General features: G+C 41.5%; 1 protein-coding gene across 1 annotated transcript; it reads left to right on the top strand.

Moving 5' to 3' along the window:
• The first annotated feature begins 4,125 nt into the window (after positions 1-4,125).
• On the top strand, positions 4,126-7,660 carry LOC143567222 (squamosa promoter-binding-like protein 13A). Its single transcript, XM_077053689.1, has 3 exons — positions 4,126-4,989; positions 6,077-6,207; positions 6,797-7,660. Exons 1-3 carry the CDS (start codon positions 4,649-4,651, stop codon positions 7,378-7,380), a joined length of 1,056 nt encoding a protein of 351 aa, XP_076909804.1. The 5' UTR covers positions 4,126-4,648; the 3' UTR covers positions 7,381-7,660.
• The last annotated feature ends 16,673 nt before the right edge of the window (positions 7,661-24,333 follow it).

Here is a 24,333-nt window from a genome sequence, read left to right as displayed (position 1 = left end):
AACTTGGACACGTGTCTCTCTATGATAGGACGAGGCATATATGGCCATGTGCACGGTTATAACAACCTGGCCAGTTGTCCTCTATTCATTGGCTGATGGGTCACGTATTCTCCAAGAAATGATCTTGGTAAATATTCTAGAAGGTAATTAGTTAATTACAACTGTTCTGTGACATTGTCTTCCGGTCATCCTAGCGGGTGAGTATGCTACCCTGCGGATGACTTCTGAGGGTGTCTGGATGCTTCCACACATAGTCTCTAGGACGTATTGTTGTTCCTCCTTTATTGAGCTATGTAGGTGATCCATGTGTCCCGCGGGTGGCACATGAGAGACTTCCCTATGACCCGCGTGTGATATTTAAGGGTATTTGGGTCTTTTTGGTACCCTACCTCTATAGGTGCCATCACGGATCTAATTGATACCGAAGGAATTCACAAGGACTCGCATCCCCAATGAAAATTTTTTATTAACCTAAAGCCATCATGACAAACATTTTTTTTGTTTTGTCATAAGTTATACGTGTGTCAATATTATTCTCGGCATTTACTGATTTATTTTTTGGGTAATTAGTTCCGTTACTATAACGTACCTAACCGATACCGACCAAATTTACGTCATTGTGTCATTGCAACACGCCGGATTTTGATACACAACTTGATTAATTTTTCTACTTAAGAGAAATCTCAACCCGTTTTCAATCAACATCTTTATAATTACATTACAAATTACTATATTTTTCTCTCATTTTCAGTTAAATCATAATTTTTTATTCGTTTATCATTAAAGTTTATCTTCTTTACTCACAACCAATTCCAACAAATATTATAAAGTAAACAAGGGCAAACAAAGTTTCCCAAAATTAAAAAAAAAATCACTACATTTTTTTCTTATCCACTCACAATCACTCATAACCCTATCATATAATTTACAAAATCATCTTACAAACATTTAAGGGATGAGCTAGGGATGCTCTTGCTTTTAATGAAACTGTACTCAAAACATTTAGGGGATGGGTTGGGAACACTCTTACTTTTTGAACTAAACTATACTCAAAACAAGAAACCTTTTTTACAAAAAAAAACGTTTGAAACTACCTCCAATATCCGAGTGAGCTTTTTTGAGATGAGATGTCAACCGTTCATACAGATTGACATTCCAGGCCTAGCTCACACAGGAACGCCATCAAAGAGGAAACCCACCACTATGAAAAAAAAAATTAAATCAAATTTTAAACCTAAAACTTTAAAATCTCAAGTTTTAACCATGATCATATATCGTAAACCTTTAAAACAAAAGTTTAATTGTTAAAAGTACAAATCATGTGGATTTACCAACCAAGAACCACTGTGGTATGCTGTGCACAATGCACCGTAAACGACAAAGATAAGGCCCACCACAATAATTCCATGCTCTTGTTGGATGTCTTTATAGTCAATTGTGTAACGTTGACAAACTATGTTCAAAACTTGCAAGTGTGTAACATGTTTTGTATGTGATTATTATTATTTTTTTAGGAAAAAACGTTGTGATGGTTTCGTTCGAATAAACATAAACCCACAAGTGTCTTACGGGCTATTTGTTTACATCTGAATAGAACCATTCAGATGCAAACATCTTATTCATTCAGACTGTTTGATTCTAAACAGAAAAACATCTGAATGGTTAAAATTATGTCTGAATCATTCCGACTTACTGTTGTTGGTGAATGAGACAGATGCTCATTCAAATCTAAATAAACCAAACAGCCCCTTAGTGTTTTAAGCAATATAGAGTGAGAGTTTATCAAGATACGTAGGTATTTAATTAGTCCACTTTAAAATGTTTAGTTTTATATTTTGAACAGTTGTGTTAGAACGAAATCAACAAAAGCTAGAGAAGAAACAAAGAGTAAGAGTGACCACATAATAAGTAGATTCTTTTTATCCACTTTGGCTAACTAATACTAGTTTTTCTCTCTCTATAGCTTATCCAAGAAAACAAGGAATTAAGAAGAGAGTCGAAAATGTTTATTACGAAATTTTCACATGACCCACCATAACACGCACCACGCCAACTACTTATTAGACACAGTCTCTAAGGGTGTGTTTGGGATTGCTTATTTATGTGAAAAAAGACTGTTTGTTAAATGACTTATAAACTTATGAATATTTTAAAATAAGTTTGTACAAAAATGTTTGTGTTAGCTTATGTGTTGAGAAAAACCAAAATGACTAAAAATGACACTCTTTTTTAAAGAAGTGTGATGGGTTTTGAGAGTTAAAGGGTGTAATAGGTAAATCAAATCCATTAAGTTAATAAGTTACAAATTCCTAACTTTTCAAAACCCCTTTAGTTTGCCTTCCCCATAATTTAAAATCAATAAGGCATTATAGTTTGCCAAACACTTTATAATTTATACACCTTATTAACTTTTCAAAAAGTTTATAAGTTATAAGTTAAGGAAAATAAGAAATCCCAAACACCCTCTAAGTCTGGTTTCTAGCAAAGTCTTTGTCCATACACTTATCATATAAAATCGATTCAAGTATAAGTTTATGCAATTAAAATCCTCATACACCGTATACACTGTATCAATGAAGAGGATTATTTATAAGAAAATAATAAAATAACAAAAATAATAATCAAATTTTTATATTGTTTCAATAAAGTTACTGATTCATTTTCTAACTATAAAAATATTCAAAGTTTCATTATTATTTCAATGTTGTGACTTTTTTATAATTGTTAAAAAAATATTTTTGTCACTATTGTGTATTTATGCACTATTAAGTAAACTTCTTTAAAACAAACAAAAACTTTCATCTACATGCAAACCTTAAGCTTGAGATTCTTAAACACAACCCAATAAATAAGCATAATATTTTAACAAATAAGCTTGAGAAACTTGAGAATATTGCCGTCCAAAAAATTAAAAGAAGATACTTGAGAATATTCTTAATGAATTTATAGAAAACTATCGCATTTTCTTCAAATTAATTTATCTTAGCGATGTCAGAAGTAACAAAACACAATGAATACATTATTTATTTATTTATTTTATCACGTCTAGCTTCTTACTAGCTTTGTTTATGTTGATTGTTTGTTAAATAAAATTTGCCGTTCAAAAAAATGGTTTTATTTAATTTCCGTTTATATAACTTTATCAGATGACGTATTTTCGTTTATTTCCCTATAAAATAAATAATCAAAAGCAAGTTGTTTACAAAACAAGGACTTAACCAAATAGAAAAGTCATAAAATTAACTAATTTACAAGCATAATAAACTTTTTCTATACTTAATGATACGTAATACGATAATACAGTGTGTGTCATAAAAATATTAAGGGTTTAGACAAGGAACACTAGATATATAATTAAAGAATATACCGGAAAGCACTTTGATAATAAGATAACAATACTGGAATAGCGGAATACACTAAAGAAAACTGGTCATATGACGTTTTACATTGACATCATACAAACATTGTGTGTACACAAACCGTATAAGATAGTGTTTATTCACATGATAAACGTCATATAATGTGTTAGACTGACAAAGTCATATAGTCTGTATAATGAGTTTTCACGTGTAACACAAAGTCATATAGTCTGTATAATGAGTTTTCACGTGTAACGCAACACACGCGATGATGCAAGATTATTGACTAATATTTGCATAGTATACTTGACTTGTATTAAAGAAAAAATTGCCTAACAAATGTGAAACACAACTAGAAGAAACAAGAAATAAAAGGTTGTATAATAATTTGTACTTGAACCCTTTGATTGTTTTAAGAATGTGTTATTCATACACCCTTTATAGAATGTATATAGAGATAATATGTGTGTTAAGAGGATATGTGAATATATAAGATGTATGTTTGAATAACCATTGTCTTGTTTTAACTTTTACTATGAGAACATATATTGTCACTGTCATCTTCCTTTATATCAAAACATCAATAAACAAACAAACATATATTAACCCACCCCCACCATTGATTTCCAAATCCAATTCTTCTTATTGCTTCAAGTTCCAATGTTATTAATATAATAATAATTATTATTAATCAATTAATAATAATTTGTTTTCCCCCAAATCCAAGATCAACTTGTTTATGCCCAAAAGGTGTTTGATCAAATGCCTCACTGAGTTTTAAATAAAAACTGAAACTTGAAGACCCTTTGTTTTCTCTCTCTACCTGATACCCTTCAAGGCTTCAACTGTTATCAATTATATCAATCTTTTATTGGAAATTGACAGTTTAAAACCCACAAATTGTTATTGCCCACAAGGTGTTTGATAAAATGCCTCACAGAGATTAAAGCCTGTAAACACCTCTCTCTCTCTCTCTCTTTCTAAACTTCTTGCAAGTACTTTCTCTCTCTCTCTACCTGATACCCTTTAACTGTGTTACCAATTATCAATCTTTTATTGGGAATTTGTAGTTAAAAACCCTTAAATTGTTAATGCCCACAAGGTGTTTGATGAAATGCCTCACAGAGTATAAAGGTCTGTAAAGTGTAAACCCTCTGATTTCAATCTTATATTCAACACCCTCTGTATAAATCCCCTGTTTCTTGATCAATGGATTTCAAATAAAAATCGAAACTTGAAGACCCGAAAAGCGAAAAAGTGTAAAGATTGTTATTATTGTTATTATTATTATGGACTGGAATTTGAAGATTCCTTGTTGGGATTTCACAGAATTGGAACAAGGAAGGATACCCAACATGGATTTAAAGCTGGGTCAAGTAATTGATTCGGGTAATCTGAAAGGCTCATCGAGTGTTTCGAAAATGGCGGTTTCACCTTCAGGATCGTCGAAAAGGGCTCGACCGGTAAATAACTCGATTTCGGGGGGTAATTGTCTTGTGGATGGGTGTATAGCTGATCTTAGTAACTGTAAGGAGTACCATAGGCGCCATAAGGTCTGTCAAATCCATTCCAAGACTCCACAGGTTTCTATTAATGGTCAGCTGCAACGGTTTTGCCAGCAATGCAGTCGGTACGTGTTTTATGGTTAATCAAACATTTGTGTTTTATTGTTAATGGTTTGTTTGTTTGTTGGTTGGAGGTCGAGCTCGGCTTGTTTTGAGCTCTTATCCTAAAGCTCGAGTTCGGCTCGTGAGTCATTTTTTCAAGTTCGTGCTCTGCTTGGACTCGGATCATTTATTATTTCTTAAATACTTTATATAATTTTTTAACTATATTTATATATTAAGAAAAATCTTAAACGTTGTGTAGTGTGAAATTAATATATAGAAGTCTAAATGATTTAAAACTTATAAATACACAACGCTTGACGAGCCTAAACGATATTCCCATACAAGGCTCTGGCCCAGGCTTGATAACTAAACGAGCTTTATTTGTGGCTTGGGCTTGATAAAGCTCGGCTCGTTTCAAGCTTTTTATCAATTTGATCTCAAGTAGCTTGCGAGCAGCTTGGCACATTTACACTCCTAAGTAGGCTCAAGCTCGGATCGTTTATTATTTCTTAATTACTCTATACATTTTTTAACTACTTTTATATATTATGAGAAAAACCTTCAACGGGGCTAAGCTCGGGTTGAGCTCATGTGGAGTACTTTAAACGAGCCCAAGCTCGGCTTGAGCTCGGTTGTGCACTGTGAAATTAATACATAAAAGTCTAAAAGAGTTAAAATCTAAAAATATACAAGGGTCATTAAGCGTCAACGAGGCTGAACGATCTTCCTCGAACTCAGGCTTGATTACTAAACAAACTTTATCTATGGCTCGGTTCAGGCAGCTTGTTTCGAGCTTATTGTCTGTTTGATCTCTAATTGCTAATGAGCAGCTCGGCTTATTTGCACCCTCAGTAGGCAGTTTAATGCATATGTTAATCTTTTTTCTTATTGTGGTCAAACTTTTGGATCCATCAAGTATCTCAACTACCATAACTTATAAGTATTTAAAGCTCAACTTGCAATCAATTGAAACATTAAAGAAACATGTACTGTGTTACATGGTGTTCATGAATTTATTTTTGTTTTTAGTTGACAGTAAACATTACATGTGATTATTCAGTTCTTGATCTTCATTCCCCTGATAATTTTATTTATTTGTTTGTTTAGGTTTCATTCACTAGAGGAATTTGATGAGGGAAAACGAAGCTGTAGAAAACGTCTTGATGGACATAACCGAAGGAGAAGAAAGCCTCAACCTGATACCTCGCGTGCTGCAACTCTTTTCTCGACTCACCAAGGTTCGTGTTAATTTGTTGTACTATTAATTAAATAAACAGGTCGGGTAATGGGTCAAAACATGACGGGTTGGGTTGACCCACAAATATATAAAGAATCAATTTAATGCTTTAAGAAGCATATTTTTATTAATAATTAACGCGCTAACTGTAATATCTTAGGATAAATGATAAGAAACAATTTAATATTTTTTTTATTTTATATTCCAACAATTTTAACATTTATTTACTTTTTCAGAAAATATTTAATTCCCAATTTAAGCAAGGAAAGAACTTCATGATGATAAAACTTATGAGATAATAAACATAAAATTGCATTTGTATATATGAAAATTTAAGTTTATTAAATGCTTCTAAACATGTGCCTTTAGGCATATATTTGTAATAAAAGTATCATTACAATAATAATAATAATAATAATCTTAATCTTTAGTTAAAAGATTTAATATGTTTCATGTAATAAACATAACTTGTTTAACCAGCCTGAGATAAAACACAACACAAATTTACATTATACAAATAAACGGGTCAAAATTACCACCAAATAAAATGTAATTTAATGTAATAAAGTTTAACCTTTGCTACATATTAGGTACTACAATGTTACAATTCTCAAGTCCACACGCATACCAAACGACAACTCTCACGAGCCCTCTGTGGTCCGGGCTGATCAAGTCTGAAGAAGAACCCGCGTACCTAACCCGGGCCCAAAAACAAAACCCATTTCCCGAGTCATCTTCAGGCATTAAAAAGTTAAAAGGAGAGCAACGACAACAACAATTCAGTCTGTTTCATGATGGTTCGGGTTCACACCTTAAACTCGACCACCAGCCAAAAGTCGGTCAGCAACAACTTATTAGTTTCGAAGCTAATAATACCAATAGTAGTAGCGGTTATGAAAAGTTGTTAGGTGACGGGTATCTGCCACTGGGACGGGTGGTGCCGCCGCCGGTGGTGCAATCAGACTGTGCTCTCTCTCTTCTGTCATCATCACCGTCACAAACATCGTGTACAACTTTGAGCCATGTGATGCACCCTCCTAGCTCGTTTGCTGCAGCGCCACCTAACCCATTGCACCTAGGTGCGGGTTATGGTGGTCTTGATTCGATTATGGATCATCATCACGTGTCGCCTCATGATGGTGTTCCTCAAACGCTTCCGTTCTATTGGGAATAAGTATTTAGATTTGAATGATAATTTATTTAAGCTAGATTTGGTCTATTTTGGTTTTAAGCTTTAGGTGTTGGTGTTTTAATCATTGTTATGTTTTAATTCTTTTGCTATGAAATATTCATGAGTTTTAGCGTGACGTGTTTGTTTGCGTAGCGAAGTGTATTTTCGGTATATATTTGCGTGTGGTGCGTTTGCATCTTTTTGGTTCGGGCGTGTTTGTGCGCATCGTGTCCGTGAACATCATGTTAAATATTTTTTTGAGCAATTTGCTGGTTGAAGTAGCAAACATGCTACAAGTGAAGCAGAAGCAAAGTGAAAGAGAATTCTTTTAGAAGAAAATTGGAATACTATTTAAAGAGAAAAAATAATTTTTCAGTACATCAAGTAGGTAACTAGTTTTTTACTCGGCGTGTTGCGCCAAACAGGTTAGTAAAACTTGGACTGTGGTAAAACCCAAGTATTGTCGTCCCCAAGCATTGAGCCGGTAAGTCGGCGCAAATTCGGTCGGTTTCAGTGACGTGTGTTATTGTATCGGAATTAAAACCAAAAAAGTATAAAAGTTGAGGTTGACCAATAGGGTGGCGTCAGTCGGTAAAACTTGAGTGTTGGTAAAAGCCGATCGTTGTCAATTCCGGAACTTAAAGAAAAAAAAATCGACGTTTGCTCGGTTTTCGTGATGTTCATTACGATGACCGAACTTGCGTCGATCAGGTTAATAAAACTCGAATTGTGGTAAAACCCTAGTGTTGCCGGACCCAAGTATTGAGTTGGTAAGTCGGTGCAAATTCGGTCGGTTTCGGTGGCGTGTGTTATTGTACCGGAATTAAAACCAAATAAATATATACAAAAAAGTGTAAAAGTTGAGGTGGACCAATAGGGTGATGTCAGTAGGTAAAACACGAGCGTTAGAAAAAGCCGATTGTTGTAGATCCGGAACTAAAGCAAAAAAACACAAAAGTTTGACGTTTGCTCGGTTTTTGTTACGATGACTAAACCAAAGAAACAAAAACAAACTTTGCTGACCAGTTCGGTGCCACAAGGTGGCCAAATAAGTCACTTTCGACACCAAACTTTCTATTTATTATATAATAATAATAATAATAATAATAATAATAATAATAATAATTGTAACTTTGACAGACTTAACTTTGGATACATACAATTTTTCCTAAATTGAATGTCTTAACTTATTCGACTTAATGATTTACGCGTTTTTACAATTGAACATATTTAATAACAAAAACTTCAAACTTGGGGAGACAGACGAGGTGCAGATAAAGGAATTCGGGTCCAAATGTGAAGCCGATCCGATGAGATGTTTCTGTCCATAGCTTATGGTGCCTCGTAATTTCAAACAGATCAAACGTCTGCCCATTTTAAGTTTGGACATTTTTCTAACCCAATTGCCCTCATCCGGTTTTTTCGAATATAAATATGTTACCTTTTAAATCAGCTCCATATATCATTTTGTCACAAGTCCTGTTTTCAAATACAATCATAAACTCATTTTAGGACTTTGTACATAATACTTTCTTATTAAAACTAAACAAGTGTAATAAGGTACTTAGTATGTCACTTATGAATGTCTTATGATGTAACTATGCATATTTTAATGGAAGTTTGGACCAGTTCCTATATGTTCATACATGCCTGTTGAAAACCCGATCCGTCTGCTCCACATTGGGTTTATGATTCTAAACGCGAGTCCAGAGACCGGTTAAACTTAGAATTGAGACCGGTCATAAGTCATAGACGGCTACTTTAATACTTTTCATATTTTTGGACTTTTCTCTGTAAATATTTTATTTTTTTCAAACTTGTAAAATACGTAAAATAACTATATTTCTTATTCACCATCCTCTCACAAGCTTCTTAATTACATATCTCTCTCAGAAGTACGATTTCGGATTAGCTCAACCAACTATACTTCAGAAAACGAGTTGATTTTTATTCTAAAGCGATCAAACTAACAACTATTAAAATGAAACGGGTCAAGGGTTTCGACCCGCTTAGCATAAAATGGATTTATTCATTTTTAAGTTTTATTCAAGAATCTAGACGACTTACATAGTAAAATTTGAAATGTGGTCCACACGGACCAAAACTCGCCAAAGTTGAATTCCAATACTTACTATGCTTGTTAACTCCTTGTTATTTTAATTTAAATATTTCAAAATGCATTATTGAAATCATTTTCAATACATCAAATATCTATCAAATTCAAGAAAAAACGACAAGAAAAAAAGCCACAACATGTTGACCTGATGAAGAGGTAGGTCCCAGCAGAGCCCAGTTAGACCCGCAAGACTCACCTTGAATAGGGACGTCTGCGCAATGACCAACTGCTCCAGCAGGACCCACCATGCTCAGAGAACCTTACGCGCAGTACGCCAGCTGTACCCGCAGGGAAAGCCTCCCAATGGCGAAGTACCCCGCCTGTTCCCGCAGCTGCGGATACAAGCCATCAGGGAAGGCTACCCGCACTAACAGCAAGGCTACACGCACAAGGCATTCGCTACTTCAGTAGTCACATGAAGGAACGAGCAAGGCGGGAATACTCCCGCCTAAATGAGCCAGTCCGTATGCTTCTGGAAGGTCTTTCGTACTATACCTACTAAGGTATGGGCGGAACAGACAATTTGACCAGAGCAGCCCATGAACCAATCACAGGGTGACAGCTCACCGACAACAATACGAGGAGGAGCATCCTCTAGTACTGTTTTGTCACTATTAGCCGCTGCCTACTCACCAACCCTTACGATGGGACGTGCGCAGCCTACAGTTGGTGGAACAATGCGTAGCCGGCAGTAAAGGAACAGTATACAGCCGACAATTACTGTTGGCCGTAGCCTATCCACCAACCAGCATGGCCTGTGCGTAGCCCACTGTTGGTAGAACAGGAATACTATTCAGCCGGCTGTACCTTCTGGGAAACCTACATTCGGCTATAAATACTCCAACACCTTGGAATGGTAAGGACATCATCTGATATCTCAATCTTATCTAGCAATCTCTTAATATACACTTATATTCAGAGCAATCTAGTCTGATTCTCACGCCGGAGGGTGGTCACAAGGAGGAACCCCCCCTTCTCAGTGACGAGCTTACGGTGTCTGTTTTGCAGGTCCCCTGAAGAACAACCTTCTCTGCTGGACCTCATCCTCGTGGGAAACATTACTTAAACCCCAGATTATCTATAATCTACCCAGGGTTAACCTAGTGTTTCTTCATTGGCGCCATCCGTGGGACAAAAGCTAGAACTAATTTAGTTTTTTCAAAATTTCTGAAGAAATGGTTAATGTTACTCCGGTCCCAAGGCCAGTAACCGACCAAGAAACCCCGGTAACCACAACCCCAGCAACTGGGGGGAACACCGGCGGTTATACAAATCTTACGAACACTACCCCGACTACCCAAGCCGGGGCAAGTGCAGTAAATATTCCACTGGGGTTCACTGATGCCCAGTTGGAAAAACGAACGAGGGTCCCTCGCCAAACACTGGATCAAGTGAAGGCGTGGGCCGAAGCACGTTAGAGAGAGTTCCAAGCTGAATTGGATGAACGCTTGCGTTCAGTTCAACAGGCTGACGAATTCGGCAGTACTCGCCAACATCTCAATATGAACAGCGAGTGCGAGTACTCAGACGACGAAAGGGAAGAATCCGATACCGACGCAAACCCTCGCCATAAGGCGAAAGGGAAGCGTAAGGAAACGGACTTCCAGCCGAAAAGGAATTTTGGGGAAGCTTTTAAACCAACGAATGCGGAGAGAAACCCGCGTGACTTCTCCAAAACCTTTAGGCCAACTGCTACAAATGCAGGAAAGTCAAAGTTCGCAAGGGACATTGCGGAAGCAATCGCCCCGAGAAGTGCCAAACAAATGTCCAACATTGGCACTTATGATGGTCTATCCGACCCAGACGACCACTTGAACAGATTCATTGAGGGGGCAACCGTCAGTAACTGGACGGAACCCACGTGGTGTTATATGTTCCAGATGACTCTGGTTGGAGCGGCCAGGGCATGGTTCGATCGTTTACCGGTCCACCACATATATGACTGGGCGGACTTTCAGAACAAGTTCAGCCAGCACTTCAGCCAACAGAGGAAATATACTGAAGAACAGTGGACGATCCTCAACTGCGTTAGAGAGGAGGATGAATCTTTACTAGACTTCATCACCCGCTTCAACTCCAAAAAGCTAAGTCTCGGCAACATAAGTGAGGATCTTGTTCGCGCCGCTTTCATCCAAGGCGCCGAATACCCAGAGCTTATCCGCACATTGACGGGTAAGGATGGCATGCCATCAACATGGGATGCCATCATGACGGCGGCTAAGCGCTTTGCCGAGACGGAGAAGCAACTGGGAAGGGATCTTCCCCAGAGTACACACCTCTACACGCAGAGGACAAGAGAGAACAATGTTCGGATCGCCCGGCAGAACAAAAAGAGGAAGCTAGGTATCTGGCAGTTAAGGGTAAACTTTGACACCTCATCCAGCTCTCACCCTCTTGTTGGCGGAAGAAATCACACACACCCTTCAAACCAAAAGCACCGGTGGACGCCACTCACCAAAAGCGTCACGGAGATATTTGCCACTGAAAAGCTACCGTGGCCAAAAGCTCCAATGATCCAGCAGCGACCTAATGCGGATCAGAGCAAATCCTGTGACTTCCACGGGACAAAAGGTCATAGTACGGAAGAGTGTACATCCTTGAAGGATATTATCGAAGCATTCGTCAAGGATGGAAGACTGGCACACCTGGTGGCATCAATCAAAAAGGGAGGAAGAAACGACAACCGGTACCGAGGCAACGGACGAAAGCCCGTTGACATCAGCATCAACATGGTTCATGGTAAGATCAGAGGAAGAAAAAGGCGAACGCCAGAACCATGTGCGTGGAAGGAAGCTGAGGTGCGCTTCCCGCGAGTGCCAGGAGGACCCAGCAAAGAAGGCCCTATCGTCATCAAAAGCCAGCTGGGGCACTACATCACTTCCCGCACTCTTGCTGACAACGGCGCCTCGTCAACGGTGATGTACAGGCAGTTCTTTGACAAGCTAGACGACGAAGACAAGGAACGCCTGGAAACGATCTGCGCCTCGATGGAAGGGTTTGATGGCAGCACAAACACCCCCCTGGGTATCCTATCTTTCCCCGTCACTCTTACGGATGGGAAACACTCCCGCACAGAAGATGTGGACTTTGTCGTGATGAGGAAGCCACACCATACATACGACATCCTCTTCGGGAGAGACGGGATGGCAAGGTTCAACGCCGTGGTATCCTTAGTCCACGGCATGATGGGATGGCCAACAGCTGAGGGTGTAGCGATGATCACCGGCATTCCCCAGGTATGCATCGCATCTGTCTCATCTAAACCCAAACCAACCATCACCGAACCAGAAAGATGGGCCTTCAACGGCAAGTACCCTGACCAGGCCGTCACCATTGGCCGAACAATTGTTGATCCCACACGCACCTTACTCAAGCGCTTATTACAAAAGAACGCTGACATCTTCGCGTGGACACCAGCTGACATGACTGGTGTACCCCGAAGTAAGGCAGAGCATAAGCTCAAATGCGATCCGGCTGTTACGCCGATCGTACAAAAGCGCAGAGTAATGGGGCCAAAACAAACTAACGCGTGTAGAACCCAAGTCAAGGAACTCCTTGACGCAGGCATCGTACGCGTTAGTAGATATCAAACTTGGGTTGCAAATCCCGTTATGGTACCGAAGAATAACAAACAATGGCGCATGTGCATAGATTTCAAAGACTTGAACAAAGCATGCCCCAAAGATTGTTATCCGTTACCTGAAATTGATCTTAAGGTGGACTCGTTGGCACCATTCCGCCTTAAATGCTTCCTGGACGCGTATAAGGGGTACCATCAAATCCACATGGCCGTTGATGATCAGGACAAAACCGCTTTTCGGACGTCCGATGGCACATTTTGTTACCAAATGATGCCATTCGGACTTAAGAATGTCGGGTCCACATACCAACGCCTGATGGACAGCCAGTTTCATGCCCAAATTGGGAGGAACTTGGAGGTCTACATGGATGACTTGGTCATCAAAAGCCCTGACCCAGAAGCGATGTTGAAAGACATCGAAGAAACTTTCAACACGCTCAGGAAGATAAACATGAAGCTCAACCCGAGCAAGTGTGCCTTTGGAATGGAAGAAGGGAAGTTCTTGGGGGTCATCGTCACTAAAGATGGCTTCAGAGCGAACCCTGAAAAGGTCGAAGCCATTATCAAAATGGAATCACCTACTACCATCAAACAGGCTCAGACACTGAATGGACGACTAGTGGCACTTAATCGCTTTTTGGCAAACCACGCGGATAAGTCGTTTCCCTTCGTGTCAACATTGAGAAACTGTTTAAAGAAAACGCACTTCCGCTGGACACCAGAAGCGGAAGCAGCTTTTCAGGAGATTCGGTCACGCTTGATCGAACTCCCAACGCTGACAGCACCAAAAGCGGGAGAGGAGTTAATCCTATACCTTTCCGCAACTGATAGAGCAACCGGGGCAGTCCTGCTAGTAGAACGAAAAGGCATCCAGATGCCGATCTATTATGTCAGCCGTATCCTAACAGACGTAGAAACCCGGTACTCTACCCTCGAAAAATTAGTCTTAGCACTTATACACGCTTCACGCAGGCTAAGACGATATTTCCAGGGTCACCCAATCACCATTCTCTCCAACTTCAAACTTGCAAACGTTCTAGGCAAACCCGAGTTATCGGGACGCCTAGCCAAATGGGCAATGAGTTGGCGGAATACGCGATAAAGTATAAGCCAAGACCAGCCATAAAAGGCCAGGTACTGGCCGACTTTATTGCAGAAGTGCCTGTATCGCGGGAAAAAGAGTGCCAGGAAGAGGCTCAACCCTCTCCAGCACAAGACATCAATGATGTCTGGCGACTCTACACTGATGGAGCAGCCAGTAACGAGGGTTCAGGCGCAGGGCTGAAACTAACCAACCCAGCGGGCCAAGAATACACTTACGCTATTCGACTGGATTTTCCAAGTACGAATAACGAAGCCGAGTATGAGGCATTCTTGGCTGGGCTGAGAATTGCGCGTAAGATGGGTGTGAAAAACTTGGAAGCCCACGTGGATTCCATGTTAGTAGCCAATCAAATCAACGGGACGTACACGGCCGTGAACGACACAATGGCCCTGTACCACGCACAAGCAAAATCCCTTATGCGCGATTTCAACGACTGCAAAGTCATACACGTCAAGCGAAGTGAAAACAAATCTGCGGATGCGTTAAGCAAGCTTGCATCATTAGCCTTCACCCACTTAGGAAAGGATATCCGCATTGAACTCCTCGAGACACCTTCGGTCCCGCACAAGGAAATTTGTGTCATCCAAACCGGCACGGAAACGTGGATGACACCAATAATAAAATACCTTGCGGCAGGTACACTACCAGAATCCAAAACACAGGCAAGAAAACTACGCTGTAAAGCACTGAATTATCAACTCATCGATGACCTCCTTTACAGACGTAACTTTCTTGGCCCACTCTTAAGATGCGTGGACAACCACGATGCTGACTACCTCCTAAGGGAAATACACGAAGGCATCTGTGGAGTACACGCAGGTCCCCGCGCTGTTGTAGCTAAGTTAAACAACGCGGGATACTTTTGGCCGGGGATGCATACGGATGCACTGGCATACATCAGAAAATGCAGGTCTTGCCAGCTTTACGCACCCAACACGCACCACCCGAAGAATGAACTTGTTCCAGTCACTTCTTCATGGCCATTTCAGAAGTGGGCCATCGATGTGACAGGCCCATTTCCTACAGCAGCAGGAAATGTTCAGTTCCTAGTCGTAGCCATCGACTACTTCACCAAGTGGATAGAAGCAAAACCTTTAGCCCAAACAACCGCGAAACATATCAAAAAATTTATTTGGGAATTTATTATTTGTCGTTTTGGACTTCCACAGAATTTGGTGAGCGATAACGGCACCAACTTTGCTGACAAGAAGCTACAACAGTGGCTGAAAGAACTTCAAATCACCCACACCTTTACCTCAGTGGCACACCCGCAAGGTAATGGTGAGGTGGAAAGAGCAAATAAGAGCATCGTCGAAGGCATAAAGAAAAGACTATTGGAACACAGATCCGGCTGGGTGGACGAGCTACCGCACGTCCTTTGGGCAAACAGAACGCTGAAGAAGGCCAGTACGGGAGAAACCCCGTTCAGTCTCACTTATGGCACTGAAGCCATGGTCCCGGTCGAAATTGGTTTACCCTCACCAAGGGTCTTGATTCAGCCAGAAGACAATGATGCGGAAAGACGGTTAGACCTTATGCTAACCGAGGAACGCAGAGACTTAGCCGCAGTGCGTGAAGAGAACTACAAGCGACAAATGCAAAAGCACTACAACACGCGGGTAAAACTCTGCAACTTCAGTGTAGGAGACTACATACTGCGTAACAACGAGGCTTCGAACCAAGAACGCCCAGGAAAGCTGGCCCCGGTCTGGGAAGGGCCATACATTATCAAAGAAGTCCTGGGAAAGGGCGCATACCGGCTCGATGGCACTCCCATCCCAAGAACATGGAATGGAGCTCAATTACGCAAATGTTATATGTAGATCAATTCCAAACTTGCAAAGAAAAGGCCTAGAGCCACTTCTAATGGAAATGATTCTCCTTTCACAATGTGTTGATAGCCTTACCTTTATACTTATGAACTTCCCACACTGGTGCCGGTATTCACCGCATAAATGGGGGAAGAAGTAAGTCGTTACGTGTGGAAGGCGGCAAAACCCGCATAAACAACGATAAAAATAAGGAAAACCTACACGCAGGTCAGATGTAAGTAAAGTTTAGCCATCCTTGTAAGTGCAAGTGACGGTCTTACCCGCACAATCACGAACAAGGAAGCAAAACTTCAACCTATCATCTACCACGTTCAAAGGTTAACTTATTCTGAACACTTAGAAAATTTCAAAGGAAAAGATGAGGAAAACTTCCACGCAGGTCGGATATAAGTAAAGTTAAGCCATCCTACTAAGTGTAAGTGACGGTCATACCCGCACAATCATGAAAGAGGAAGCGAAACAAACTTATAATTTACCACGTTAAAAAGTTAACTTATCTAAGTACTAAAGAAATTACTAAGTTAGATCAAAACATGCGTAAAATAAACAAGGCAAAGATCAAACGCAATCTTTATTTCATTAAATTCAAATATTACAAAGATAGCTATACAAAAGCAAAAATCTACGCTAATGGTGGAAAGGGATCTTCAGAATCAGGCTTCAGGACCACTTCCACTTGGACCCGCTCCATCAGTGGAGCGTGGTGGTTCAAGGAAGGCTTTAAGAATAGCTAGCCCATCATCAGCAGCAGCGACTTCGTTCACCTTCTCCACCACAGGATGCGGGAAGGCGGCATACTGGTTCACTGCTTGGTCGTAAATAGCTTCAGTATCCACATCGTACAAAGGGAAGTTGGAAGGCGGGATTCCTTTCTCAACGAACCCTAGACCAAGCAGGAAGCCGACCTTTTCCCCATCCTCATGAGAAGCGTTGAGGGCTGCGCTCATAGCATCGTCATAAGACGTCTCTGAGAAGACCCGATGCACAATCTACAAAGAAAAAATACAAGTATCAGAACCTTTTCTATTTACAAAGAAAAGCGTGAAGACATAAAGCTAAAGATACCTGAGACAACGCTTCTCGAAGAAGCCATTCCTTGGCAACCAGAGCTTCTTGGAGGGCAGCTTGAGCTTCGTTACGGGCGCGTTCGGCTTCACTCTTGTTGAGGTTGGCAAGCAACACATCTTTAGCCGCAGCCTCTTCGACGCCCTTTAGCTTACGCTCGGTATGGTCAAGCACCCCCCTCTGGTCCAGGATTTCTTGAAGCTTCTTAGCGTCCTCCATCGCCAAGGCATCATGAGCCTGCTGGAGAGCCTCTAATTTGGCTTTAAGCTCTTCATTCTCCAGGCGTAGAGGCTCAGCAACAGCTTCAGCCTTGGTGGCCCTTTCAGTCGCGTTCCTAGCAGTCTCCTTAGCCAGCCGAAGCTGTTCATTAACAGCTTGGGCAGCCTTGGAGCGAGCCTCGAGACGGGCCTGAACCTCGACTTCAAGGGCCTTGAACGCCTTCTCCTTCTCCGCCGCCGCGGCGGAAAGCCTCCTATTCTCCTCCCGGACAGCCCGCGCCTGAGCTACTTCCTAAAGGCGAGCTGCTTTTAACTTGTCGTTTTCACGACAAAGCAGCTCGACGCGCGGCTGCATCCGGGCAAGGAGAACCCGAAGCTCATTGCTTAGCCTACCCTCCTGGTAGCTAGCCATGGCTTCCCCCAACGCACCACTGGGAGCAGCGTGATGAGCCCACTCCACGCACTCCACAGGTGTGCGAAGGGTTGTTCCTCGGTGAATGTTCCATCGTGGAACATACACTTCATTGGAATCCGACACTGCAAAAAACAAAGAGCAGTTAGGAAAAGATGATTGACAAATATAAAATAGGCCAAAAGAACCCTACGCACATGAAGGGTCAATAACAGGCCGATAGCCGCCGAACCCATCACCTGAACCCAAGGGAAATCCATCCAAGAGGTCAGGCAGATGGGAAGGTGGCAGAGTTTGGCGATACGCCCCATGCATACCTGAAGGATCGGCCGTCGTTGCCGATGACGGAGGAGGCATGGTGGCGGCCGCCGCGGTGGCCGCTGCGGAATCCGCAGCAATAGTAACCGCCGGCTCGGTGAAGGATGCTGTAAAAATCGCACTCACAGCCGGCGGTGACGTCATCTCAGCTGGAACAGTCGGCTCAAAGGAGTGAGCAACTGAACCAGCGGAAGCAGGCGCAGGCGCCTGGGTCGACGCCTCAGGTAGGCTGACCAAGCCTACCGTCATTGGCGGAGAGGTACTCCTCTGCGCTCCACCCTGGAATGCGTCAACATCCACGCCTGCGTAAAGAAGATAAGTGTTAAATGATATTAAGCAATGAAGTTAAAAGACAAGAAGTTTGTACTTACGGGTTTTCTTGAGCCTAAAGGTACGGAGAGGCGGGGACGAACCCGATGGAGCCGGCCTCTTTCTGCCGGTTACCGTCGTCTTCTTGGGCTCTCCGGAGGTGACAGTCGCAGCCTCCGGAGCGGTGGTCTTATCACCACCGGGATTCCCCGCCACCTCTTCGCTCTCAGTCTCCGAATCAGACCGAGGCGCCGGATCGGCAGTGGAGGCCACCTTCTCCTTCCCCTTCCCGCCGGCAGCCTTCTTCTTCCGCACCAACGGAGGACCATCTGCGGATTCCTCATCAGAACAAACGATTAAAGGAATTCCAGCAGAGGTTTCAACATTGAGGGGTCAAGGGTCGAATAGCGCCTTACCTGGCCGACGGGCGCTAAGGATCTCATGGCCTTGCGGATAGACCTCCACGAACCGATCCGCCGTTTGTTCTAGGATGGGCAACTCGTTCTCGTCTAGAGCGCGAGTACCCATCCGAGCGGGACCGTCAGCCTCCCGCGGGTTCAGGAGCGACTGCAAGTCGTTCCCCTCTGAAAAAAAAAAAAAAAAAAAAAAAAAAAAAGTTAGAAGAGATTCTAAATCAACAAAAAAGAAACGAAGCATACCGTAAGGAACAGAGTTCGAACCGTATTCGAGGACGATCGGAATCTTTCTCGCATTCGCCTCCTTCCACACCCGGCTCATCCCCAACATCACCATCCCGGACTCCGCAAACCGGTAAACCGGAGATTGGACCCGGGATATCTTCGAAAACCATTCCGCCTCCTCGTAGTTGGAGGCGTGAAGGCTGGGAAGTGCTTGCCCGTTCTTGAATTTCATGGCAATGGGGATGGCGCGAGCGGATATGAAGAAGAACTCCCGCTTCCACGCGCGAAGACTGCGCTCGGTTGCGCAAATCTTCAAACCCTTGATCCGGGTTATCAACGTGTACCACCCCTGGATGCACCTCCAAGTGTAGAAGGTCATCAGGCGGTCAACATAGGGCTCAATGCCCAAAATCCGGCACACCCACTCGAAGTGGCGAATCTTGGCGATCGCCATGGGGTGCAACTCGGTCAAATGAACACCGTGCCTCTCAAGGACACGGTAAACAAACTTTGTCAATGGGAACCTAAGATTCCCATAAACAAAGAATGCAGCATAAACCCCGATCTTGCCTCTGGGGGCATCGTACACCGTCTGATGGGGTTCAGGAAACTCAGGCTCGAGAGACTCGAGCATGAACTTCCTGACGACGTACCGATACAGATCACCAGGCAGAGCACACTGGCACTCGCCAGCAGTACTATGGTCATCAGCTGTAGATTCGAGATCACGAGACATCTTGTAAAAGAAAAAGAAAACGATTTCGGGAGAATGCTTGCCTGAAAAGGTGAGTATTCGCCGGAAATCGCAAAGAAGATGAAGAGAAGAGTGAAAGTGTGGATTACAAAGAACCCTCTCCCCCCTTTATATACTAATCGCAATTAATGCGATGAAATTAATGCGGAAGAGAGAGAAAACGAAGGTGCAATGAAACTATGACACGTGGCAAAAAGCAAGCTGGCAACAGCTGTTGACAGGACGCATACCATTAATTTCGCGGCCACGCGCCTGAAAAATCGCGCCCACGCGCCTGAAAAAGCGTCTGGAATGACCATGTACTGTCACGTCACCATAACTTCCTGCACGTCCTGACACAGTCAAAAGAAACCGTCGCACGACGTGTCAGAGGTTTGGACTGTTCTTATCCTTCCACCAACTCTTCGAATTTCAAAATTCAAAATTCTAAAAGATTCAAAAGTAAGCGGGAAAATACCCCTTACCTTGGCAACCAATTAACTGTAAGACAGGTGCGGGTACAGTGTTAAGGCAAAACCCTTCACATACTTAGCAACTGCAAGGAATTGAAGCCAAGAATTCCTCGGCAACCAACTAACCGTAAGACGGATGCGGGTACAGTGTTAAGATAAAACCCTTCACATACTTAGCACCCGCAGGGAATTGACGCCAGGAATACCTTGGAAGTAAAGTAACCGTAAGACAAGTGCGGGTACAGTGTCAAGGCAAAACCCTTCACATACTTAGCACTCTGCAGGGAATTCAAACCAAGAAGGATCTTCTGGGCCATGCTGGCGGAAACGGGAATAACATCCCCGCATTACGGGAACGTCGAGAACTATATTGTTCGAAACTCCATGATGGGATTGGTGGTTTTAGCATAATTGATCAGTATGTTGAAAACTACCAAAACCCCACGGAGAATCCACAAGTGGGACTCAACGCTCCTGACGTACGAGGAGGTTACAAACCTACCCGCTTCACACCCAAAGATCAAGCAGAAAAGTCGGGAATTTCTGCGTGACATCAGGAAAACCGCGGGAAGAATCACCACGGAAAACCTAAAAACTAAACCCTTTTCAAAAACCCCTTGCAAAGTCCAAAAGCTCACCTCACTTATTAATAATTCATGAGAAGAACATTGGACTGGGGGGACTTGAAGAGGTAGGTCCCAGCAGAGCCCAGTTGGACCCGCAAGACTCACCTTGAATAGGGACGTCTGCGCAATGACCAACTGCTCCAGCAGGACCCACCATGCTCAGAGAACCTTACGCGCAGTACGCCAGCTGTACCCGCAGGGAAAGCCTCCCAATGGCGAAGTACCCCGCCTGTTCCCGCAGCTGCGGATACAAGCCATCAGGGAAGGCTACCCGCACTAACAGCAAGGCTACACGCACAAGGCATTCGCTGCTTCAGTAGTCACATTAAGGAACGAGCAAGGCGGGAATACTCCCGCCTAAATGAGTCAGTCCGTATGCTTCTGGAAGGTCTTTCGTACTATACCTACTAAGGTATGGGCGGAACAGACAATTTGACCAGAGCAGCCCATGAACCAATCACAGGGTGACAGCTCACCGACAACAATACGAGGAGAAGCATCCTCTAGTACTGTTTTGTCACTATTAGCCGCTGCCTACTCACCAACCCTTACGATGGGACGTGCGCAGCCTACAGTTGGTGGAACAATGCGTAGCCGGCAGTAAAGGAACAGTATACAGCCGACAATTACTGTTGGCCGTAGCCTATCCACCAACCAGCATGGCCTGTGCGTAGCCCACTGTTGGTAGAACAGGAATACTATTCAGCCGGCTGTACCTTCTGGGAAACCTACCTTCGGCTATAAATACTCCAACACCTTGGAATGGTAAGGACATCATCTGATATCTCAATCTTATCTAGCAATCTCTTAATATACACTTATATTCAGAGCAATCTAGTCTGATTCTCACGCCGGAGGGTGGTCACAAGGAGGAACCCCCCACCCCCTTCTCAGTGACGAGCTTACGGTGTCTGTTTTGCAGGTCCCCTGAAGAACAACCTTTTCTGCTGGACCTCATCCTCGTGGGAAACATTACTTAAACCCCAGATTATCTATAATCTACCCAGGGTTAACCTAGTGTTTCTTCACCTGACCTGAACCAGGTTTAATAATTACCCGTTTCAAAGCAAACATGTCTTGACATGGTACCCAACATGTAAATTGGACAACCTTGTTATGTAGGGATAGATGGTCCTGCCATTACAATATATAACAACAATATCACATGTTAATATGTTATAAGCCATTTTGATATAACCTAAGAAGTTTAGGATATAACATCATTAAAACAAATGTACCACACGCATGCGCATGTATGAAATCTTCAAAACCAGAAAATAAGTTAGAATACGGCCCTACAAAAACGTTAATGGTCAACGAGAAAAACTTAAAAGGATTAGAACAAAACAATAACATAAGTAGTAGTTCATGATATTGGCACGACTCAATCAAATTAAAAGACCTTGTCTGTCTACTCAGGAGATTTGATTTGATTGAGCCGTTCCAATATCATCACTTTACTATAGACACATCATACTAGATATAAACACGTTCCGGTTCCAGATGTCACCTCTACAGAATCCCAACACTTGTATTGATGATCACCATATATATGAGAAGGAATACTTAGAAGAAGATGGCTAAAGGAGAAAACTTGCAAGAAAAAAGAGAGTAAAATGGTTGAGATGATCTTTGATTGAGGATATATATAATATATATACATACACACACAAATAAACAAAACAAATAATGATTTGTAGTTAGGTCAAAATAGTGGTTGATGGCATTAAAATACTCTTAAAATACTAATTCAATATTTGAGTCTTTTTCTTCTATAGTATATCCACTGACTTTTTGTTATAATCATTTTTTCCTTTTTGGTTGCTAATTGATTTTGTCAAACTTAAGAGTTGTCCATGAAAATTGCAATAACTTTGGTATATATGTAGAAGTTATATATAGTTTTATATAAACAAAATCAAATACATGAAAAATAGTGGCCGAAGCCGGAGTTTGCAATTTATAACATAACTCGTTAACATGATATGATTCGACATGAAGTTAAAGATGTTATGATTTGAGTTAAGTGGGTTCGGGTAAAAAAATGGGTCAACACATTAATGACACGATTGAAAAAAACGTGTCTAAGCAGGTTCAATATGCTTAACCTGTTTATGACAAGTTTAACTAGATCATATTAAATGACATGTCGATATGACATGTTAGACCATTTGTCAAAACAACATATATTTTTGTCATTGCAAATAGTTATGCATTAATATCTATAAACAAGGTTAAGTGAGTTGCAATGTTGCATTAGTAATTGGGTTAATTTTGTTATATTATTCGTGCTATTGTGATGTTGATGTAAATAGGTTAAATGTGTCATGCAGTGTTATTCATATTGTTCAGCCGATTATATATAGTTGTGTTAACTGTTAAGTGTCACATGTAACCCACTTGTTAAAGCATGTATTAGTGTTACGTGAATGACATATTTAGTTAAACGTGCCATATTTCGGTTGAATAGTCGTGTTAATCATGCTCGTTTAATACAACAAAGCACATTTTTCAGTTCTAGTTAAAGCAAAATATTAAACGAATAATTATTACAATCTCTCTTGAAATGTTATGAACTTTATGATTCGTTCGATTCACAACTACCAAAGAGTTTTCCTGTTGCCAAAACATTGTGACATGCAATGGTATAAAAGATTTGTATTGTTATTTATATAGATAAATAGTAGACCATTAAAGATTTTACCCATTATGAAGCAATTATAATAATAAGTTGGCTATGGCTCAATAGTAGAGCACTCACTTTATAAGTGAGGGGTAGGGGATCAAACCTCACTACCACCAACTTATATGGGAGATATGAGAGATGACCTTGGCTTGCCAGAGTTCGAGTCCTGATCTCACCCGGTTTTACCGGCGCCTCGCTGTCGTGCCGTTTGGCGGGCGTGGGGGTCGGGTTTTATTCGGTAAATCCCTCAACAGGTGGACCGCTAGGGGCTCCGTCCGTCCGGACTAGTGGCCGGCTCGGGCTACCTTTAGCCAATAGGGGCCTCGTATGGGGTACCCGGCGTTACCTAGTTGGCCGTTCAAAAAAAAATGAAGCAATTATAATTTGTACTTCAATTTGAGGATTTAAGAGCAAATATCTAGAAATTTGTTTTTTTTTTTTAATTTTATACATACTGACATATTGTGTTTGTTATGACATAAAATATTTCTAAAATGAAAATAATAAAGTTTTTAGAACCATTTATATACACATAAATTAAAACTAAGTCAATTCTTAGGAAAATAAATGGATGTGTAGTTTAATTAAATTTAACACGAATATAAATAGTAAATGAAACAAGTGACCAACTCTTTGCATAGACATCATGACCATGTCATAATGTAGTTTTATAAGCCTGCAAAATCATAAGAACATGATGTATATGTTTATATGGGATGACTTTTTAAGGACATATATTCTTTGACAAGGTACATATATATAAAAGTGTCATTTGCTAATATTCCTTGAATAATTTATGTGAAACCAAATCATCAACTAGATTATTTAAAAAAATATATACA

Source organism: Bidens hawaiensis, unplaced genomic scaffold (assembly GCF_021521415.1).
Source record: "Bidens hawaiensis isolate Kalapana, Puna unplaced genomic scaffold, B.hawaiensis_p1.1 tig00023240_1, whole genome shotgun sequence".
Taxonomy (NCBI): domain Eukaryota; kingdom Viridiplantae; phylum Streptophyta; class Magnoliopsida; order Asterales; family Asteraceae; genus Bidens; species Bidens hawaiensis.
This window is presented reverse-complemented; position numbering and strand designations above follow the sequence as displayed.